This window comes from Motacilla alba, chromosome 4A, assembly GCF_015832195.1.
Source record: "Motacilla alba alba isolate MOTALB_02 chromosome 4A, Motacilla_alba_V1.0_pri, whole genome shotgun sequence".
NCBI lineage: Eukaryota > Metazoa > Chordata > Aves > Passeriformes > Motacillidae > Motacilla > Motacilla alba.
In genome coordinates, this window is record NC_052045.1 from 14704898 (window position 1) to 14720346 (window position 15449).

The window sequence follows — 15449 nt, forward strand, 5'->3', positions numbered from 1 at the left end:
CTGTAGTGGAGTTCAAGTCTGGAGAGCCTGAAGAAGACTTGGAACACTGGGTGGTGACTGCTCCCAGCAATGATCAGGGACCTCCTGAGGAGCATCACGGGGAGCACAGGACAGAGAATCCAGGGAGAGAGAGGGCCCTGAGGGCTTGGGGACAGAAGAGACACTATGGGAGCTTCACATCCCCATGAGGGCAGGGGTGAAGGTGCCACAAAGGCACAGGTTGGGTGAGAAATGTGTCTTGCAAAGGCAGGGTGTGACTTGTCAAAGGAACCAGTGCTCCGAGGGCTTTCTAGGGACATTCATGGTTTGGAGGGTGCAAGTCCTTTGTCACTTGATTCCTCCCAACAGGGATGTAGCAGTGGGGTTTGAGCAGGATCCAGCTCCAGAGCTGTACCACAGGCACAACAGAGCCTGGACACTTCCCAGGGAGCTGGAAGATGGAGTTAACAATTTCTCAGCAAGGAAATGCCTGTATTACACATCCCTTTGTAACCCAGTGTCTCCCTACCCACCCTGCTCACATTCCCCAGGAGCTCAGGTCGGGACCTCACCTTTGGAGCCAGCACTGCTGGAGTCATGTCGGTGTTCTCTGTTGGGAGGGGGATGTGGCTTCGGGCAGGGACCTCATCAGTACAAACGTGTTCTGTAGAAGAAGAGCTGCTGTGGAAGTGTGGGGAGCCCACGGATCATGGAACCATGGAATGATTTGGGTTGGCAGGCACATTAGAGATCCTCCAATTTCCATCCTCTCCAGGACACCTTCTACTATTCCAGGTTACCCCAAGCCCTCTCCAAGGTGGCCTTGGGCACTGCCAGGGATCCAGGGGCAGCCACAGCTGCTCTGGGCACCCTGTGCCAGGGCCTGCCCACCCTCATGGTGACGATGCACAGGGACAGCCAACACTCGGCGCTCGCTGTGCACAACGGGACCTGGGAAGTCATGGCACTGGAAGTCACTGCCCTGTCCTACTGTCCCCTTCAGATGGGGTGAGGTACCAGATCCCTGCTCACTCCAGGCGCTGGAGAGCCCCTGGAGACGCTGCTCCTGCTCGGCGCGGGGCCGGAACCATCTGCATCAATGAGTCAGCAGGACCCACTTAACACTTCCCCAGCAGAATCTGCTCCTCTCTCCCGACAGAATGGGCAGCTCTGGCAGGCTCTGGCAGCGTGTTACAATCTCAGCTCATTAAGGGACGCATCCTGAGCGCTTTATTGATGTTTTATGCTGCCTGGCTCCATCTTCAGAGGGAAACTCTCATTGCAGTCAATGACTACACCTCCGGCTGCTGCGGGCTGAGCTCGGAGCTCTGGATCTGGCTCCCAGAGAGGCCGGCTCAGCTCCCACAGCTACACTGCAAACCGTGGGGTTTGACCCCAAAGTGGGCACCAAATGTTTCAGGGCCAGCATCCCTCTTTTCTTTCCAGGGACTAGGGAACACTCAAAAGAAGAACACAAGGAAGGGGTTGTTTTTTTCCTTGCTTATCCCTCTTTCTGTTAGAAGGAGCTGCATGACAGGGAAGGGAAATGATGTTTCCTCTCCCCCAGCACTGCCATCTGTTCAGCTGAAGCCCAGCCGGGTGGGTGTACCTGGCCTCCTCCTCTCCCAGCGTGCTGGGAGCCACATGTCCCCACCTCAGGAGAGTCACAGTCCTTTAATAAGTTCCCCAGTGCTGGCTGTTGCTTCTGAAAAGCTCGTGGCACTGTCTGGCTTCAAGTGGCTTTTACATAATACAGACTGTCAGGCTAGATGAGCATCACGGTCCCTTCTGGCCCTAAAATCTGTGAATCTCCAAATTAGAGGGCACCAGCACCTCCTTGTTTCTGGCTGATTGAATCAGGGGAATCGCATGTTCTCTTTCTCCTCTCTTTTTTTTTTCCTCCCTCCCCTGCATCATCTCTAACTGGAGTGAACTACCCTCCCTCTGAGCCCAAGCTTGGCAAACAGCAGCAGGAGAGATCAGGCAGCTTCAGCCTTGCTCTGGGATATCCTGCTCTCCTGCCCACTCCAGGGTGGATTCCCGGAGGTGAATTGTCTGATTGTGGGCACAGCCAGGCCTGCAGCTGGAAAATCTGTGTGGAAAATGGTGCTGAGCTCTATTGATTGTTTTAAAATCCCAGCTAAGTTCTCCAAGCTTCAGACTGAGCTCCCTGGGACGTGTGACCAAGGTGTGGATGTAGAGAAACACTTTTTGGGAAGGGAAATGAAAGTGAGTGACTCCCCATGTTTTTGGGGGTGTTTGGGATGTGTAGGGGGAATGAGAAGAGCAAAGCAGGGAGAAATCGCTGATGATCTGTGAGGATTGGTGGGGATGGGGGCTCTCCAAATGCAGGGGTCTGCAACAGGAGCTGGGGCCCTGTTGTTCTCAGCAGGCTCAGCTGGAGCTGGGAACACGGAGATGTCCATCTTGACCATCTTGGTGCTCTCAGCTGCACTCAGGACATGCACTGAGAGCCTCAAACAGAAATGGGACACCCAGGAGCTGCTTCTCCCCATCCTTTTGGGCAGGATCCCAGTGGTGTTCAAGGTGGTGGATTTCCACTGGGATGAGGAGTGGGACCAATCCCAGAGGTGAGCTGAGGAGCTGGGGTGGGATGTGGAGCACAGTGGGGGCTGTGGGAAGGGTGCTCAGTCCCTGCTCCCACACCCCCCACACGGGGAGAGGTGGCCAGAAACCTGCAGAAGTCTCACACCATCCTCTGCCATGGCTCATCAGGAAGAACCACATCTCTGTCCCAACAGCCAAAAACCCCTCCTAAGGAGGGGGGGGCTCCATCCCAGACCCTTCCTTTGGGGGAGGCTCTAAACTTCCCTGCTTTGCAAGTGCACTCGGGTTCCCAGCCCTCCTCTCCAGCGGTGCTGTGGTCAATAACTCACCGGGAGGCTGCTATTCTCCCTGCACTTCCCACCCTCCCACTCCTCCCGGGAGCTCTGCATTCATGCCTTTTTGGCCCTCCCTCGGCAGCGAGTGAGGAATAGAGCGGCGCCGGCTGAGCACGACGCAGGCTGCGCTGGGATGCTGTGAGCCAGCGAGGGAAGCCTGAATCACCGGCACCTCAAGGTGGGAGTGAGAGATTTGGGCTGGGAGAAAGGGAGGACATCACACGTGCTCCCGGGAGTCAGGTGCTCTCCGCCAGTTGGCTGGGAATTGAGCAACTCGGATCCTTTCTGTGCCTTTAAAGACGGAACTGAGAGCGATGGGGAGAAGAGGAGGGGCCGGTGGGAGCGCAGAGGGATTCAGCCCGAAGGCTCTGAGCTGGAGCCGAGGCTGAGGGATGCTGTCAGGGACTCGTTCTTCTTGGGGAAACTCCTGGAGAAGCGTCCCTGGTGGGATCCCATGGAGATGGAGAAACCCTCAGCCAGCCCAGAAATGCCTAAAAGTGAGACTGCAAAGGCTCAGCTGGGCACCGTGTGGGAGAGTGGAGTCACGGGCCCCAGCTGGGGGGATTCCAGTGCTTCTGCTGGCATCAGCTGAGAGGGAGCCCCTGAGGTCTGTGGGATCATCCCAGTTTGTCCCCATCTGTAACAGCCACAAGAAGCAGAGCTGGATTTGCCACTCTTTTTCCGGGTTCTTCTCTTCCCCTCTGTCCCCATCCTGCTCTCACACTCAGACCCTGTGTTTGCCATCCAGCCTGGGGACCTGCTCACCCCGAGGGGGGTCCTGTGCTGCTGGGCACCTGGCTGAGGGTCTGAGGGCTTGGTGGTTTCATCTTCACATGCCTGAGAGAGATTCTGAGCCCTCCTCGAGCTGGGGCTGTCACTTTGCTCACCTGGTGAGCACTCCCAGAAAGAATGGGTGACCACCTGGACACGTCAAGGGGAATGGAGGGAGGGTGGGGGCTCTGCTGGGGTCCACAGGTGATGTCCAATGTCATCAGGGTGGCCTTGTGTTTTTGGGACTGTCAGGCCAGGTCTACTTTACTCTAAATGAGGGCGAGGGGTGTCACAAGCACCCCTGGTGCTCCTGAGCCACACGCAGGAAAGCAGGAAAGCAAGGGACTTGGGAAAAGCATGCAGCGACTTGGGAAAACCTCTGGGATGGAAGATCCAGATCCTGCTTGGACCTTGAGTCCAAGCTTTTTGTTTCTGGGAGAGTGGGATGTGTGTGGGCTGGTTCCGTGGGTCTCAGTACGGAAAAGCTGCTTCCCAGCCTCTCTGCCGAGTGTGTCTCTGCAGGGGCTAATTCAGGTGTGGGTTTGGACTTTTGGGAAGTGTTGGAGCTGGATGGCACCTGGGCTGTCCTGGGGGCCTCCTGGGAAGAGGTGAGCTGGGAGAAGGTTGGACTCGATGACCTCAGAGGTCTTTTCCCACCTTTTCCATGATTCTGTGAGGTGACTGAACCCGTTTCACGGCGATTTGTGGATCAAACCCAAGGTGACAGATCCCGAGTCGCTGCCGGCCCCTTTGCGGTCCAGCCCGACAGGACCTGCCCGCGGTGTCACACTGACCCCGACCCGTCCCGTGACGCTGCTGTGTCCCCAGGGCGGGCTGTCCCGGTGGGCGCAGGGGGAACACCGGCCCGGGGTGCGGGAGGGCCATCCCGGGGAGCGCAGGGAAGGACACGGAGCCCGGGGCAGACGGAAACGTTTAAATAGCGGCCGAGCATCCCGCGGCGGGGCTGGGCGGCAGCGGCGCCTTGGGAGCGCTGCGGGGCTCTGCGGAGCCGCTAATGGGCCGAGTCCATTTCAGAGGGATGACGCCACTTGGGTAAAGCGTTAAGAGCTCCGGGAAGGCAGCGCAGAGCGAGGGGGAGCGCGATGCTCCCGGGCAGCGCCAGGTCCCTCCCTCCTCCCTCCATCCCTCCTCCTCCTCCTCCCTCCGCCCAGCCTCCCGTTCCCACCGAGCGCGGGGCCCCCCCGCCGCTCCCGCTGCCCGCGGCGCGGGGCTCGGCTGCGGGGCCGGGGCTGCCCCGCTGCCCGCCCCGGGGCTGCCCCCGCCGCGCTCGGGCTCCGCGGGCGGATGGACCGGCGGCGGCTGCGGGGTGAGTCCGCCCGGCGCGGACACGCGTGGGCTGCGGGACGGCGGCGGAACGCGGCGGGGGGACACCCGCGGGCCGAGCGGGAGGGGGTCCTGGGCGCTCGTGGGCCGCTCCTGAAGGAACGCGGCTCCCTGGATGCGCACGGGCTGTGCGAGGAAGCTGCGGTTCCGTGCGGGGGGCTGGGGTCCTGCACACGCGCGGGGTGCGCCCGGTGGGGCTGGGGCCGCGTGTGGGTCCGGGTCACGCCTGGCTTGTCCTGGGAGTTGTCCCGCACGGGAGCGGGCTGCGGGCGCGGCGGTGCCCGGCGGCACCGGGGACACGGGGGCTGCGTGTGCGCGGAGGGGCTGCGGGACCGCGCCGGGTGGGCTGCGCGCTGAGTGCGACCGGGGGCTCAGCCTCCCCCAGCACCCCGCTCCACCCCGCGGCACCCCGACAGGCCGAGGGGGTTCCTTTTCTCCCACCTGGCGCCCTGAGCCGCTTGCCCCCGGCTCGAAGCCACCTCCAGCCTGTAAATCATTTGCTTTTACGATCCCTCCTCTGGCCCATTATCACACGAACTTTATATGTTTGAGGCTGGTGGTGGCCATAAAGCTGGCCCGGTTTCCGGGGCTGGCATGCCTGCCTGGCAGGCAGGGTGTGAGGAGGAGTAGAAGGTTGGGGGGGTGCTGCCCCAGACCCCCCAGGCAGGCAGGTAGACAGGGAGGGGTGCAGCAGAGCCCCGGGGATGCTCAGCTCAGGCTGGGATATGGACTGATTGCAGCCCTGGAATCAGGCTGGAACAGGGAGGGCTGGGAGGGAGTGAGGGGCACTGGGCTATTCTGGGGTGGGGGAAGAGGAAGAAGTGGGGTCTCAGCTCTGGTCATTCAGTCCCTCTGTAGGGACCACAGATGTTCTCTCCAGCTCCCCTTGGTTCCCACAGGGACGTTTACATCCCCCCAGCCAGTGAGTCTAGGTCCTTGTCTGATCCCTGCACCTTGGAATCACAGCTCTGGAGGCATTTGGGCCCTGGTCCAGTGTTGGGGGGGCTCCCAAGATCTGTCTTTCTCAAGAAGCTGTGTCTGAGCCCTGCCCCCAGATCTGGAGTGTCTGGCACAGCCGATGGCCAGCTCCTCTCTGGCTGTGTCCCCCGGGCTCGGTTCCTCCTCACGTTGTCCCTCCCCCCCAGCCTGGCTCGGGGGTCTCCTCACAGCTCTCGAGCTCCCCATGTTCAGAGGATTTGGGTTGCCTGTGTTGTCCAGCAGCCCTGTTGGCTCTGTGGCTACAGGACCCTCTGTGGGGTCTCTCCCTTTGGTGCTTCCCGTGGTTGCAGCCCCCCAGGACCCTCACAGGGGTCATCTCACTGGCCGAGTCTGAATGACCAAGTACTGAGCCCAGGTGAGTGGGGATGGACATCTGGTGTGAGCAGCTGCTCCCAGCACGGTTCTCTGAATGATCCCATCCCAGCAGGATCTGGGTCATGAGGGATGTGGGAATGCTCCAAGGCTGCTCCCTGCTCCCCTCTCCACAGTCCCAGCTGCAGGCTGAGATGGGCCCTCCCTCTTCAGGGGGATGCTGGGGCTTCACATCCCCAGCCCGTGCTTTAGTAAGACCCTCCCAGGTGAGGAGCTCGGTGGCAGCAGGTGACAGCCGTGAGAGCTTTGCCTCTGGCCTGTTCCCATCTCACAAACCTTCCCCGAGTCAGCCATGCCCTCCTAATTCCCCTTGGTACTGCTGTGAAAGAAAAGGGTAGCCAAATCACCTGTGGGTGTCCTGGGTGAGCGACTCCTCACTGTCTGCATCTTCCCACATGGGGAATTGCATGGAGGAGGGAAACCCCCAAATCCCAGCAGATCAGTTGCCTTTTCTCTCCAGAGAGGGGGATGGGAGAGACGAGATGTTGCTTGAACAGCCAAAGTAAGTTGCCTTTGCTTTTCCCTGCTCCTCAAGGTCAGCCTAGCTAATGAAAATCAATCTTCCCTCTGCTTCTCTCTGCTGCATGAGCAGATTCTACCTGTGGCCCCTTCACCTACTTGAAAGTGGTGGCCGCCCCATTCTGCCGAGCATGGGCAACGCCGGAGGGAGCTTCCTCCTGGAACGGTGTCTTCCTGCGGGCCCGGGCACCGCGACAATATCTGTGGCACGGAGGGATCACTCCTGTGATCTGTCCTCTCTGTCCTGGGGAAGCCGCCTGTGCACGGGAAACACGTATCCCACATGGAGATCTGGGCTGGAAGTGGTGGGCTCTGGCATGCAGTGAGTGATGGCCGTCCTCTGGGCACTCCTGGGCAGCTCCGTGTGCGGGTGGCCGGAGCGGGAGCTTTGTGTCTCACTCCCTCCCGGGACCGGGAGCTGTCCCGTGGCTCCCGTGCCCGCTGCTCCCTCCCCTCTCCTCTCCAGCCCCTCCGAGGGTTTTCCCTGGTGAGGTCTGGCAGATGAAGGTTTGGAGATGGAGCTGCTGCCATGGGGTCGAGCTTGCTGGGAAGGGGAGGGGTGGCACATGGAGTCCTCCTTGCCCCATGCCACGGCCCTCAGCAGTGCTGATGTTCCTGGGCACGGCAGGCTCTGCTGCCAGCACTGCCACCCAGGAAGGGCCATGTCCTGAAAACGACGGCAAAGGGCACAACAGGGTGGTGTGAGGGGCACGACAGGGCTTGCCTGTGCCAAGGCTGCCTTTCTTCACGTCTGTGCCAGGTTTGAAGGGAAACCTGCCCTTCCCAATGCTCCTGATGGGGGCAAATTGGCTCCTGGGCTGGGGAGGGGGTAGTGGAATGCTGCAGGACTTGGGGTGTGTGGGATAGTCCTGTCCTTGGCCAAACGTAGGGATCAATTCCATCCCTGGAAGTGTTACAAAAAAAGTGTGGGTCTTGAGGACATGGTTCAGTGGCGAACATGGTGGTGGTGGTGGTGCTGAGTTGATGGTTGGAGTTGCTGATCTTAGGGGGCTTTTCCAACTTCACCGATTCAGTGATTCTAATCTGTGACTGCTGCTGCCTAGATTTGGAGAATCTGTGTTCCTATTCCCCATCCCAGTGCTCCCAGTGTGTGCAGGGAATGGGAGCAGGAGGCTGCTCAGGGTGTGCTGGGAACCTCCAAAGCAGAGAGAGCCCCTGCTCTGAGGGAGACCCGTTCCCAGCTCTGTCATGCCTCTGGATCAGTCACTGCCTCCCATTTCCCCTCCTGTCTCTGGAGAGAGCCAGCACATGTCCCTGGGGAGGAGAAGGAGGTGCTGGTGAGGGGTGGGAAATCCTCTGGAAGGACACGAGAGGCTCAAAAGCACGGAGAGAGGCTGTGCCTGCCGGGGTCGAGGGGCAGATCCGACAGCCCTTCCCTTGGGATGTGTCCAGCCTAAGTGTTCCCAGGCACAAAACTACTCCGGGTCTGATTGCTGGAGATCCTTTCGTTTGGAGTTCTCCAGCCAGCCTTTGTGTCCTGCTTTGCTCTAGTGGAAGGTGTCTCTGCCCATGGCAGGGGGCTGGAATGAGACGAGCTTTAAGGTCCCTTCCGTCCCAAAGCGGTCTGTGATTCAGTGATTCGGATGGACGTAACAGGGATATTTTCTCTCTTCCTGCCCCATCCTTTAGGATTTTTAGATGTGCCCTGATGCCGCAGGGTCTCCCGGTTCCTGGAAATGCAGCTCTCTTCCAGCGTGGCTGAACTCAGCTGTGACGAGACCATGGACCCACCCGCCGAGGACTTCCAGCAGGTCCTGTCCATCGACCAAATCCGCTCCATCCGTGCCAGCAACAACTACGTGGAGAGACCGGCGGCGTGCTTCCAGCAAGCCCGCTCCAACCCCTCGCTGTCGCAGCCCCCGCACAAGCAGGAGTGGTCCCAGGACCGCCTGGCGTCTTCCACCTTCCAGGACCTGCACCGCAGCCACAGCCAGCAGCACCAGATGCCGCCTCTGCAGCCGCACCTGAGCCACTCGAGCACGGCCAGCTCGGTGTCGCAGAGCACCACGGCCTCCGAGCAGCGCCTGCTGAGCAGCCTGACGCCGTCGCACTCCGGGCACTCGCTGGTGCGGACGCAGCCCCGCGGGGGTGAGCTGAAGGCGGAGGAGTCCCCGCGGAAGGGCGCGGAGCCGCCGCCGGCGCACGGGCACCTGCTGCTGTGCGAGGCGTGCGGGCGCTGCCGCTGCCCGCGCTGCACGGCCGCCCGCAGCCTGCCCTCCTGCTGGCTCTGCAACCAGCGCTGCCTCTGCTCCGCCGAGAGCCTCCTCGACTACGGGACCTGCCTCTGCTGCGTCAAGGGGCTCTTCTACCACTGCTCCACCGACGACGAGGACACCTGCGCCGACGACCCCTGCTCCTGCGGGCCGGGCTCCTGCTGCGCCCGCTGGGCCGCCATGAGCGTCCTGTCCCTCCTCTTGCCCTGCCTCTGCTGCTACTTTCCCACCCTGGGGTGCCTCAAACTTTGCCAGCGGGGTTATGACGGCCTGAAACGCCCCGGCTGCCGCTGCCAGAGCCACACCAACACGGTCTGCAGAAAGATCTCCTCGGCCAGCGGCACGCCCTTCCCCAAAACGCTGGACAAGCCGGTATGACCCTCCCGAGGAGGAGAAGCAGGCTTTGCTCCTCTTCCTCTTCCTCCCCCACCTCCTCCTCCTCTTCTTCTCTCCTCCATCCCCCTCGTCCCTCGGCTCCCTCTGCACTGCAGTGCCCCCCCCCCCCCCCCCCCCCCGCCCATCATCACCTTCCAGGATTGAGATGGGTGACCTGGGGGATCCCCCAGGCTTTGGGATGCCCTGGCTGGGTGGCCGGGGGAGCTGGCACTGAGCTGGGGGGTACCAGTGGTTTTGCACATGCAGGAGAGGGTCAGGAGAGGCAGAGCAAGCTGAGGGTGCCTTCCCTGGCTGTGTCCCACAGGGAAAGGTGACCCAGAGGGTCCTTGGGCTCTGCCCCCACGGCAAGGGTACCTGAGGCCCCTCAGGGCTCTGCTCTCCGTAGTTTTAGGAGCTGCCCCACAGTGTGGTCCTTATCCATGGGGGAGGAGACAGGTCAGTGCGTCCCTGTGCCAGAGTCCCTTGGGAGCTAGACCCCTCTCCCACTCTTTCTCCCTCTCCTGCACTTTCTGTGGGTGGCCTTTGTCCCCTCAGGTGGCCACAGGTCCCTTTCCCCGAGGGGCTGGGGTGCCAAGGGGTCTCACCAGTGGCAGTGGCTCCCCTCCAGGTTTGGAAGCTGCTGGGAGAAGCGAGCGAGCTCCAAAATGAGGTGGCACCGTGTTTTTCTATCTCAAAGAGGAAGAGAAGGTGTGGGAAGCTTTAGAAACCTTCTGGCAGGGGAAGGAGCTATCGGAGGCAGCCCAGCCCACTCTCTCCTGCCCGACTGCAGCAAGGGAAAGGTCCCCTCTGGGATTTGGCTGAGAACAAGGAGCTGCTTGGAAATTGCCATTCATTTCTCCAGGCCTTGGAGGGCTGCCTGAGGTGGGAGCTGCCGCCTGGCTCCATCCCTCCACCCAGCAGATGCCACAGGCACCAGCTCCGTGCTCAAACCCCGATCTGGTACCTTCCACCAGCACTGAATTCACTTTAGAAAAATATGGCAAAGCCAACTGTGAGCAGCCACCACTCCAGGGACTCCCCAGCGGGGCTTCTGTCACCTTGCCTTGGGCTGGAGGACACGGAGAGCAGGAGGGGGTATCGAAGCTGGAGACCCCGACCTTCCCTCCCTGCCAAGGTTCCTCTGAGTCCTCACCTTGCTGAGGGGGTTTTGTCACTCTCTGACAGCCAGGAACGGGGCTGGAGCCAGCCCTGGGGCCAGCCCTGGGGCCGGGCCATCTGCAGAGCAGACGGACGCTGCAATCCGGGTCAGGGCTCCACGTTTCTTGCTGGGATGATAATAACCCCAACTGGTTGCTGTGGCTGGGGGCTCCTGGTGGTCCTGGGCTCAGCCCCGTGTCTGTGTAGTGCCAGCTCCTGGCTGTGACCCCGCTGGCATCATTTGGGAGAGTTTGGAGCCGGGATGGCGTCCTGGAGCTCAGCTCTGCCTGCCTGTCCCCCTTCCCAGGTGTGTGAGCGTGGGAGGAGGGAATGGTGCTCCTGGAGGAATATATGCAACACATCCCTTGGCTTCTCCAAGACCCAGCTCCCAGGGCCCATCCGTCGCCTCCTCCCAGCCGCCTCTTTCCGTAGAGTTCTGTGGATCTATTTTTGTAGATATAAATATAATGTTAGGATGGGTAGGTCTATTACTAATAATATTCATGATACTGCTGTGAACGGTGCCAGGTACAAGGTTTGGCTTCCTGGTGCACTTGCACAGGCTGGAACGGATGATTTCCCAGTCAGTTTATTGCTAATCCCAGACCCTTTGTTCCCGGGTTGTTGGGAGTGGGGGAAATGGAGGTGTACAGATTTTCTGGGGGTCTGCTCTGCAGGGAGGGTGGGATTCAGTGCTGGCTGAGAGGTGAGGCAGAAGTGGAATCTCATTGTGGGACTCCTCTTTCCATCCATTCACTTTCTAAAAATCGTGGTGGATCCAAGCTCCCTCTGTTGCGGGGAAAAGTGGTTCCAGGGAGTGATTCATTCTGCTTGGAAGCATTATTCATTAAATCCTGTGCTGGCTGTGCCCGGCTCCCCTGACTCAAATGGCACCCAAACATTGAACTCCAGGCTCCATGGGGAAGGGGGGATGAATCCCATGCCTGGTGGGAGGTTTGTGCTGGAGAACATTATGGACGTGAGTGAAATCCTCTCCCTGATTGCACCCAGAGCCCGAGGGGGGATGTGGAAGGATCTGTGGGTATCTCAGGATGATGCTCTGGGATGCAGAGGGATCTCCTGGCATTAGGAAAGGACAGAGCCCCATCTGGGCATGGTCCATCCCTGAGGCCAGTCTGGACTCTGGAATCATTTGGATTTTGAGGCCATAACCTTCTCAGAGGATGCCCTGTAGGTGTGTGAACCCCTCTAAGATCATTCCTGTGTCAGCAAATATAAAATGCATTGCTAATACATTTATCCTTATGCCAATAATTGCTTGGCTCCCTACTTCCAAGTGATGTTGTGGGGAGACACTTCCTCCCAGAGTCTCCTTCCTTTGGAAGGCTCAGTTCACTCTTCTATTGGTGCTGATTAAACTCCTGCTTCATAAAAACTAGAGAGCATTTTTAGGGAGAAAAGGTCCCTTTTTCCCTGTGGATTGGAGGAACTGTCTCCCTTGAATGAGAATGAGAAACAGTTCATTGAAACTTTTTAAAGAAAACTAATGAACAGAATTTTCCAACTTGCTCTACTTTGATTTTTTTCCTCCTCCTTTTTAAACGGATCCCACTTGTAAATTTAGTTACCACCTCTGTATCTTTGCAATTCATTGCTTCCTCTCCTGATGGTGGAATGACTCAACATGTGAAGCTTCATCATTTTCACGGCCTCCCAAGTCATGCGAGCGCGGGGTGACCTCCCCCAGGTGCTGGAGCTGGGGGATGAGGAGAGGCTGCCCATGGATCAGCTCCCCAGAGCTCTGCTTGGCACGGCAGCAGCAGCACAGTTACCTTCAGGAACTGGGGGGAGGCCAGGACTGCCAGGAGCCTCCACCTAATGGGCTTTTTCTGGCTCAGTGCAGAGGCTCCCTTCCTAGCAGGGAATGGTGCCACAGCCTGGTGAGGGCTGAGGAACATGGCCAGGGCTCTGGAATTTCTCCTCTCCATGAAATGACAAATTTGGGGGATACGCTTCATGAAATACTGGAAGGGGAGAATACACGTAGAAGGGGTGGGATTTAAAAGCTGTGGAGATGGTTTAGTGATGGCTCACAGTGGTGGGTTAATGTTTGGACTCAGTGGTCTTAGAGGGCTTTTCCAGCAGGAGTGATTCCATGGTTCTAGGAAACTGAGAGGACGAGAGCCCCAGCTGGCACCGAGGGCTGTGGGATCAGAGCAGGGCTTTGTTTTCACCGAGGGCAGACACGAAAGCCACATCCAGGACCCGCGGGGGCTGGAGGAGTTCAGCTTGCTGGTCTCTGCCCTGCTCATGGGGGCAGATGGCATCACCTGGAATTCCTGCTGCCCCCTCCAGCTGGGGCCCCTCAGCACGTTTCCCCTCCTTGCTCTCAGCAGGCAGGCGAGGTTGGGAAGCACCAAAAGCTGTCCAAGGAGAAGCACCCAAAGCTCCTGTTCACCGAGCTCATCCGTGGTGGGGAAGGCTGTGGGCAGACTCAGATTCTTTCCCCGAGCTTTTCCCAACCTCCTCTGACCAGATCCATCCTGCTCCATCCCCAGCTCGGCTGCCAGGCTGTTTGGTTTGCCCGTGGAGAGGGCCCCAGTTCTGGTTGGGGTTGGGAGCCCCTTTCCTGCCCCACCCTCCGTGAGTCAGATCCCATCTGCTCGGGGTGTTTGTCTGCAGCTGCTTGTCCCAGCAGTTGGGCTTTCTCTCTGTCCTGACGTGTCTTTTTTGGTTTTCTTTTGGGAGCATCACATGTGGAGCCCTCTGCTCTCCCACGGGGATGGATCTGCATTGTGAGGGAGCGTTCCTGGGCTGTTGTCTTCCCTTTGCCAGGGAACATGCAGGGCTGGGGGCAGATTGGAGCAGGAAAAGATATTCAGGTGCCAAAGGAGCTGGAAGCAGGAGCTGCTGAGCAGGACCTGAGCTCCCCCTGCTCTGCTCCCCATCCAGAGCCTCCTTTTCCCACCCAGGATTCCATCCATGCAAGAACCTCTGAGGTTTTTTGCTTCCTCCAAGGCTTCCCTTGGTCCCACTCCCCCTTTTCCCCACTGGCAAATCAGTCTCAGCAAAACTGGGGAGGGGTTGTGGGGACCAGGCTGAAGTGTCCCTCCCACCCCACCCCCACTACTCCTGGTGGAAGGGCCAAAGAGGTCCTTGGGCTGCTGTCCACTCATCCTTGAGAAATATCAGTGTCTCAAAGAGCGGGGGGAAGCTCTTTGTGACTCACAGATTCCCATCCTGCCCATCCCCAGGGGTGAACCCTGATGGAGGGAAGACAAACCATTGACAAAAAATGCCAAAGCCTGGAATCAGAGATTAGGAAAGGCTGTGAAGTGTGGTAGAGAGGGATGAGCTGGGTTTGAGGGGAGCTGCCGTGGGATTGGCACAGGAAAGGAGCCCACTGTGCCCTAAACTCCTGTTCCCAGTACCGCTGCTATCGCTCTTTCCTGGGCTGTTCCGAGGCTGGAGAAAGCTGGGAGTGCTCAGACACTGGGAGGTCAAATGTTTGTGACAGGAATGTGACAAGGGCTGACCCCCACCCTGAGCTCACTCTTGGTCTTTAACAGGATCCAGTTCAGGCTTGGCTCCTCTGAGGAACCCATGGAGCCAATGGGATGCTCACTGATCCAGCTGGCTCAAACCACCCTGAGCTGGGACCTCCTGGGCTCAGTTGGCTTTGGGTATTTCCCCGTGAGCACCAAACTCTCTTGCCAACCCTCCTGGAGATACACTGGGAGTGGAGCTAGGATCTGTTCTCCTGCTTGGGGTGGTGTTGCACAAGTATCTCCTGAGGACACAATCCGGGGTTCCTCGGAGGGGCACTGCAGGCACGAGGGGTTTTGGGTGGATGGGAAGGGGTCACAGCCCCCCAGGGCAGTGGAAATGTGCGAGGGAGGCTCTGGATTCCTCTCCTGCTGTGCCCAAATGGCTTCGTCACGAGCAGGACCAATCCCACCCCAGAGCTGGGCCTGGGAGAGGACGTCCCACCTCTGTGCCAAGGTCACCCCCAGCCCCAAGCCTGGCCTGTCCCCACCTTGCCCCTTTCCCCCCTTCCATCGGGATGCTCTCCTGGCAGCAGCTCCTCATCCTCCTCCTCCCCTGGTGTCCTCAGCACAAAGCTCTCCTTGGAATATCCCCCTGGGCTCCACAGGACAGGCCCAGATCCCGAGGCTGCCATCCCGAGTTTCTGGGTACCAAGCCCTTCTGTACAGCTTGTAAAGATCCCTCCCTGGCTCTCTCCATTCCAGTTCCTTTCTTTAAGGTATAATATATGTTTATAACCTGATGGCTGGTTTTTTTTTGACAATACTCTTGTACCTTTTAAGGGGAAAAAAATTAAAAAACCAAAGTATTTATTTGAAAAGTTTATTTTAAAGATAAGAAAAAAAAACCTATTTATTTTACTGCACCCTCTTCTGTTTGGTTTTCTTCTCTTGCAAAGCTGATAACTGTTACAGAACCACTGCTGAGGTGAAAGAAGTGATTCTATGGGTGGCTTCACAAGCCCACTTAGAGCAATTATTCAATAAAAATATATATTAATTTTGAACATGGTCTCGTTCTTGTCTCCATGATGGCCAGGGCATGGCTCAGACTTTGCCTGGGGTGCCAGATGTCTGGGCAGGGACTGAGACCTGGGGGGGATTATCCTGGCCTCCATGAGGGCTCCCCTGGGAGTCTTGTGATGCTCAAACCTCCAAAATTCAGTGTGGGCTTCCCTGCTGCAGCTGCCCCAGATCCCCGAGGAAGGGCTGGCTCCGGTGGCAAAGGGCAGAAGCAAAGAAGGGGAGACTTAGGTAAGGAATTCCTGAGTGCTTGGGGGCTTTGAGTC

At 58.7% G+C, this 15449-nt stretch overlaps 1 protein-coding gene across 3 annotated transcripts; it reads left to right on the plus strand.

Moving 5' to 3' along the window:
• The first annotated feature begins 2864 nt into the window (after positions 1 to 2864).
• SPRY3 (sprouty RTK signaling antagonist 3) lies at positions 2865 to 15169 on the plus strand. Of its 3 annotated transcripts, none has more exons than XM_038122900.1 (2): positions 2865 to 3060; positions 8538 to 15169. In XM_038122900.1, exon 2 carries the CDS (start codon positions 8585 to 8587, stop codon positions 9497 to 9499), a length of 915 nt encoding a protein of 304 aa, XP_037978828.1. In that variant the 5' UTR covers positions 2865 to 3060; positions 8538 to 8584; the 3' UTR covers positions 9500 to 15169. The 3 variants fall into 3 exon arrangements, with proteins under 3 accessions (XP_037978828.1, XP_037978829.1, XP_037978827.1); XM_038122901.1 differs by lacking the exon at positions 2865 to 3060 and adding an exon at positions 4217 to 4706; XM_038122899.1 differs by lacking the exon at positions 2865 to 3060 and adding an exon at positions 4721 to 4980.
• Positions 15170 to 15449: the final 280 nt, after the last annotated feature.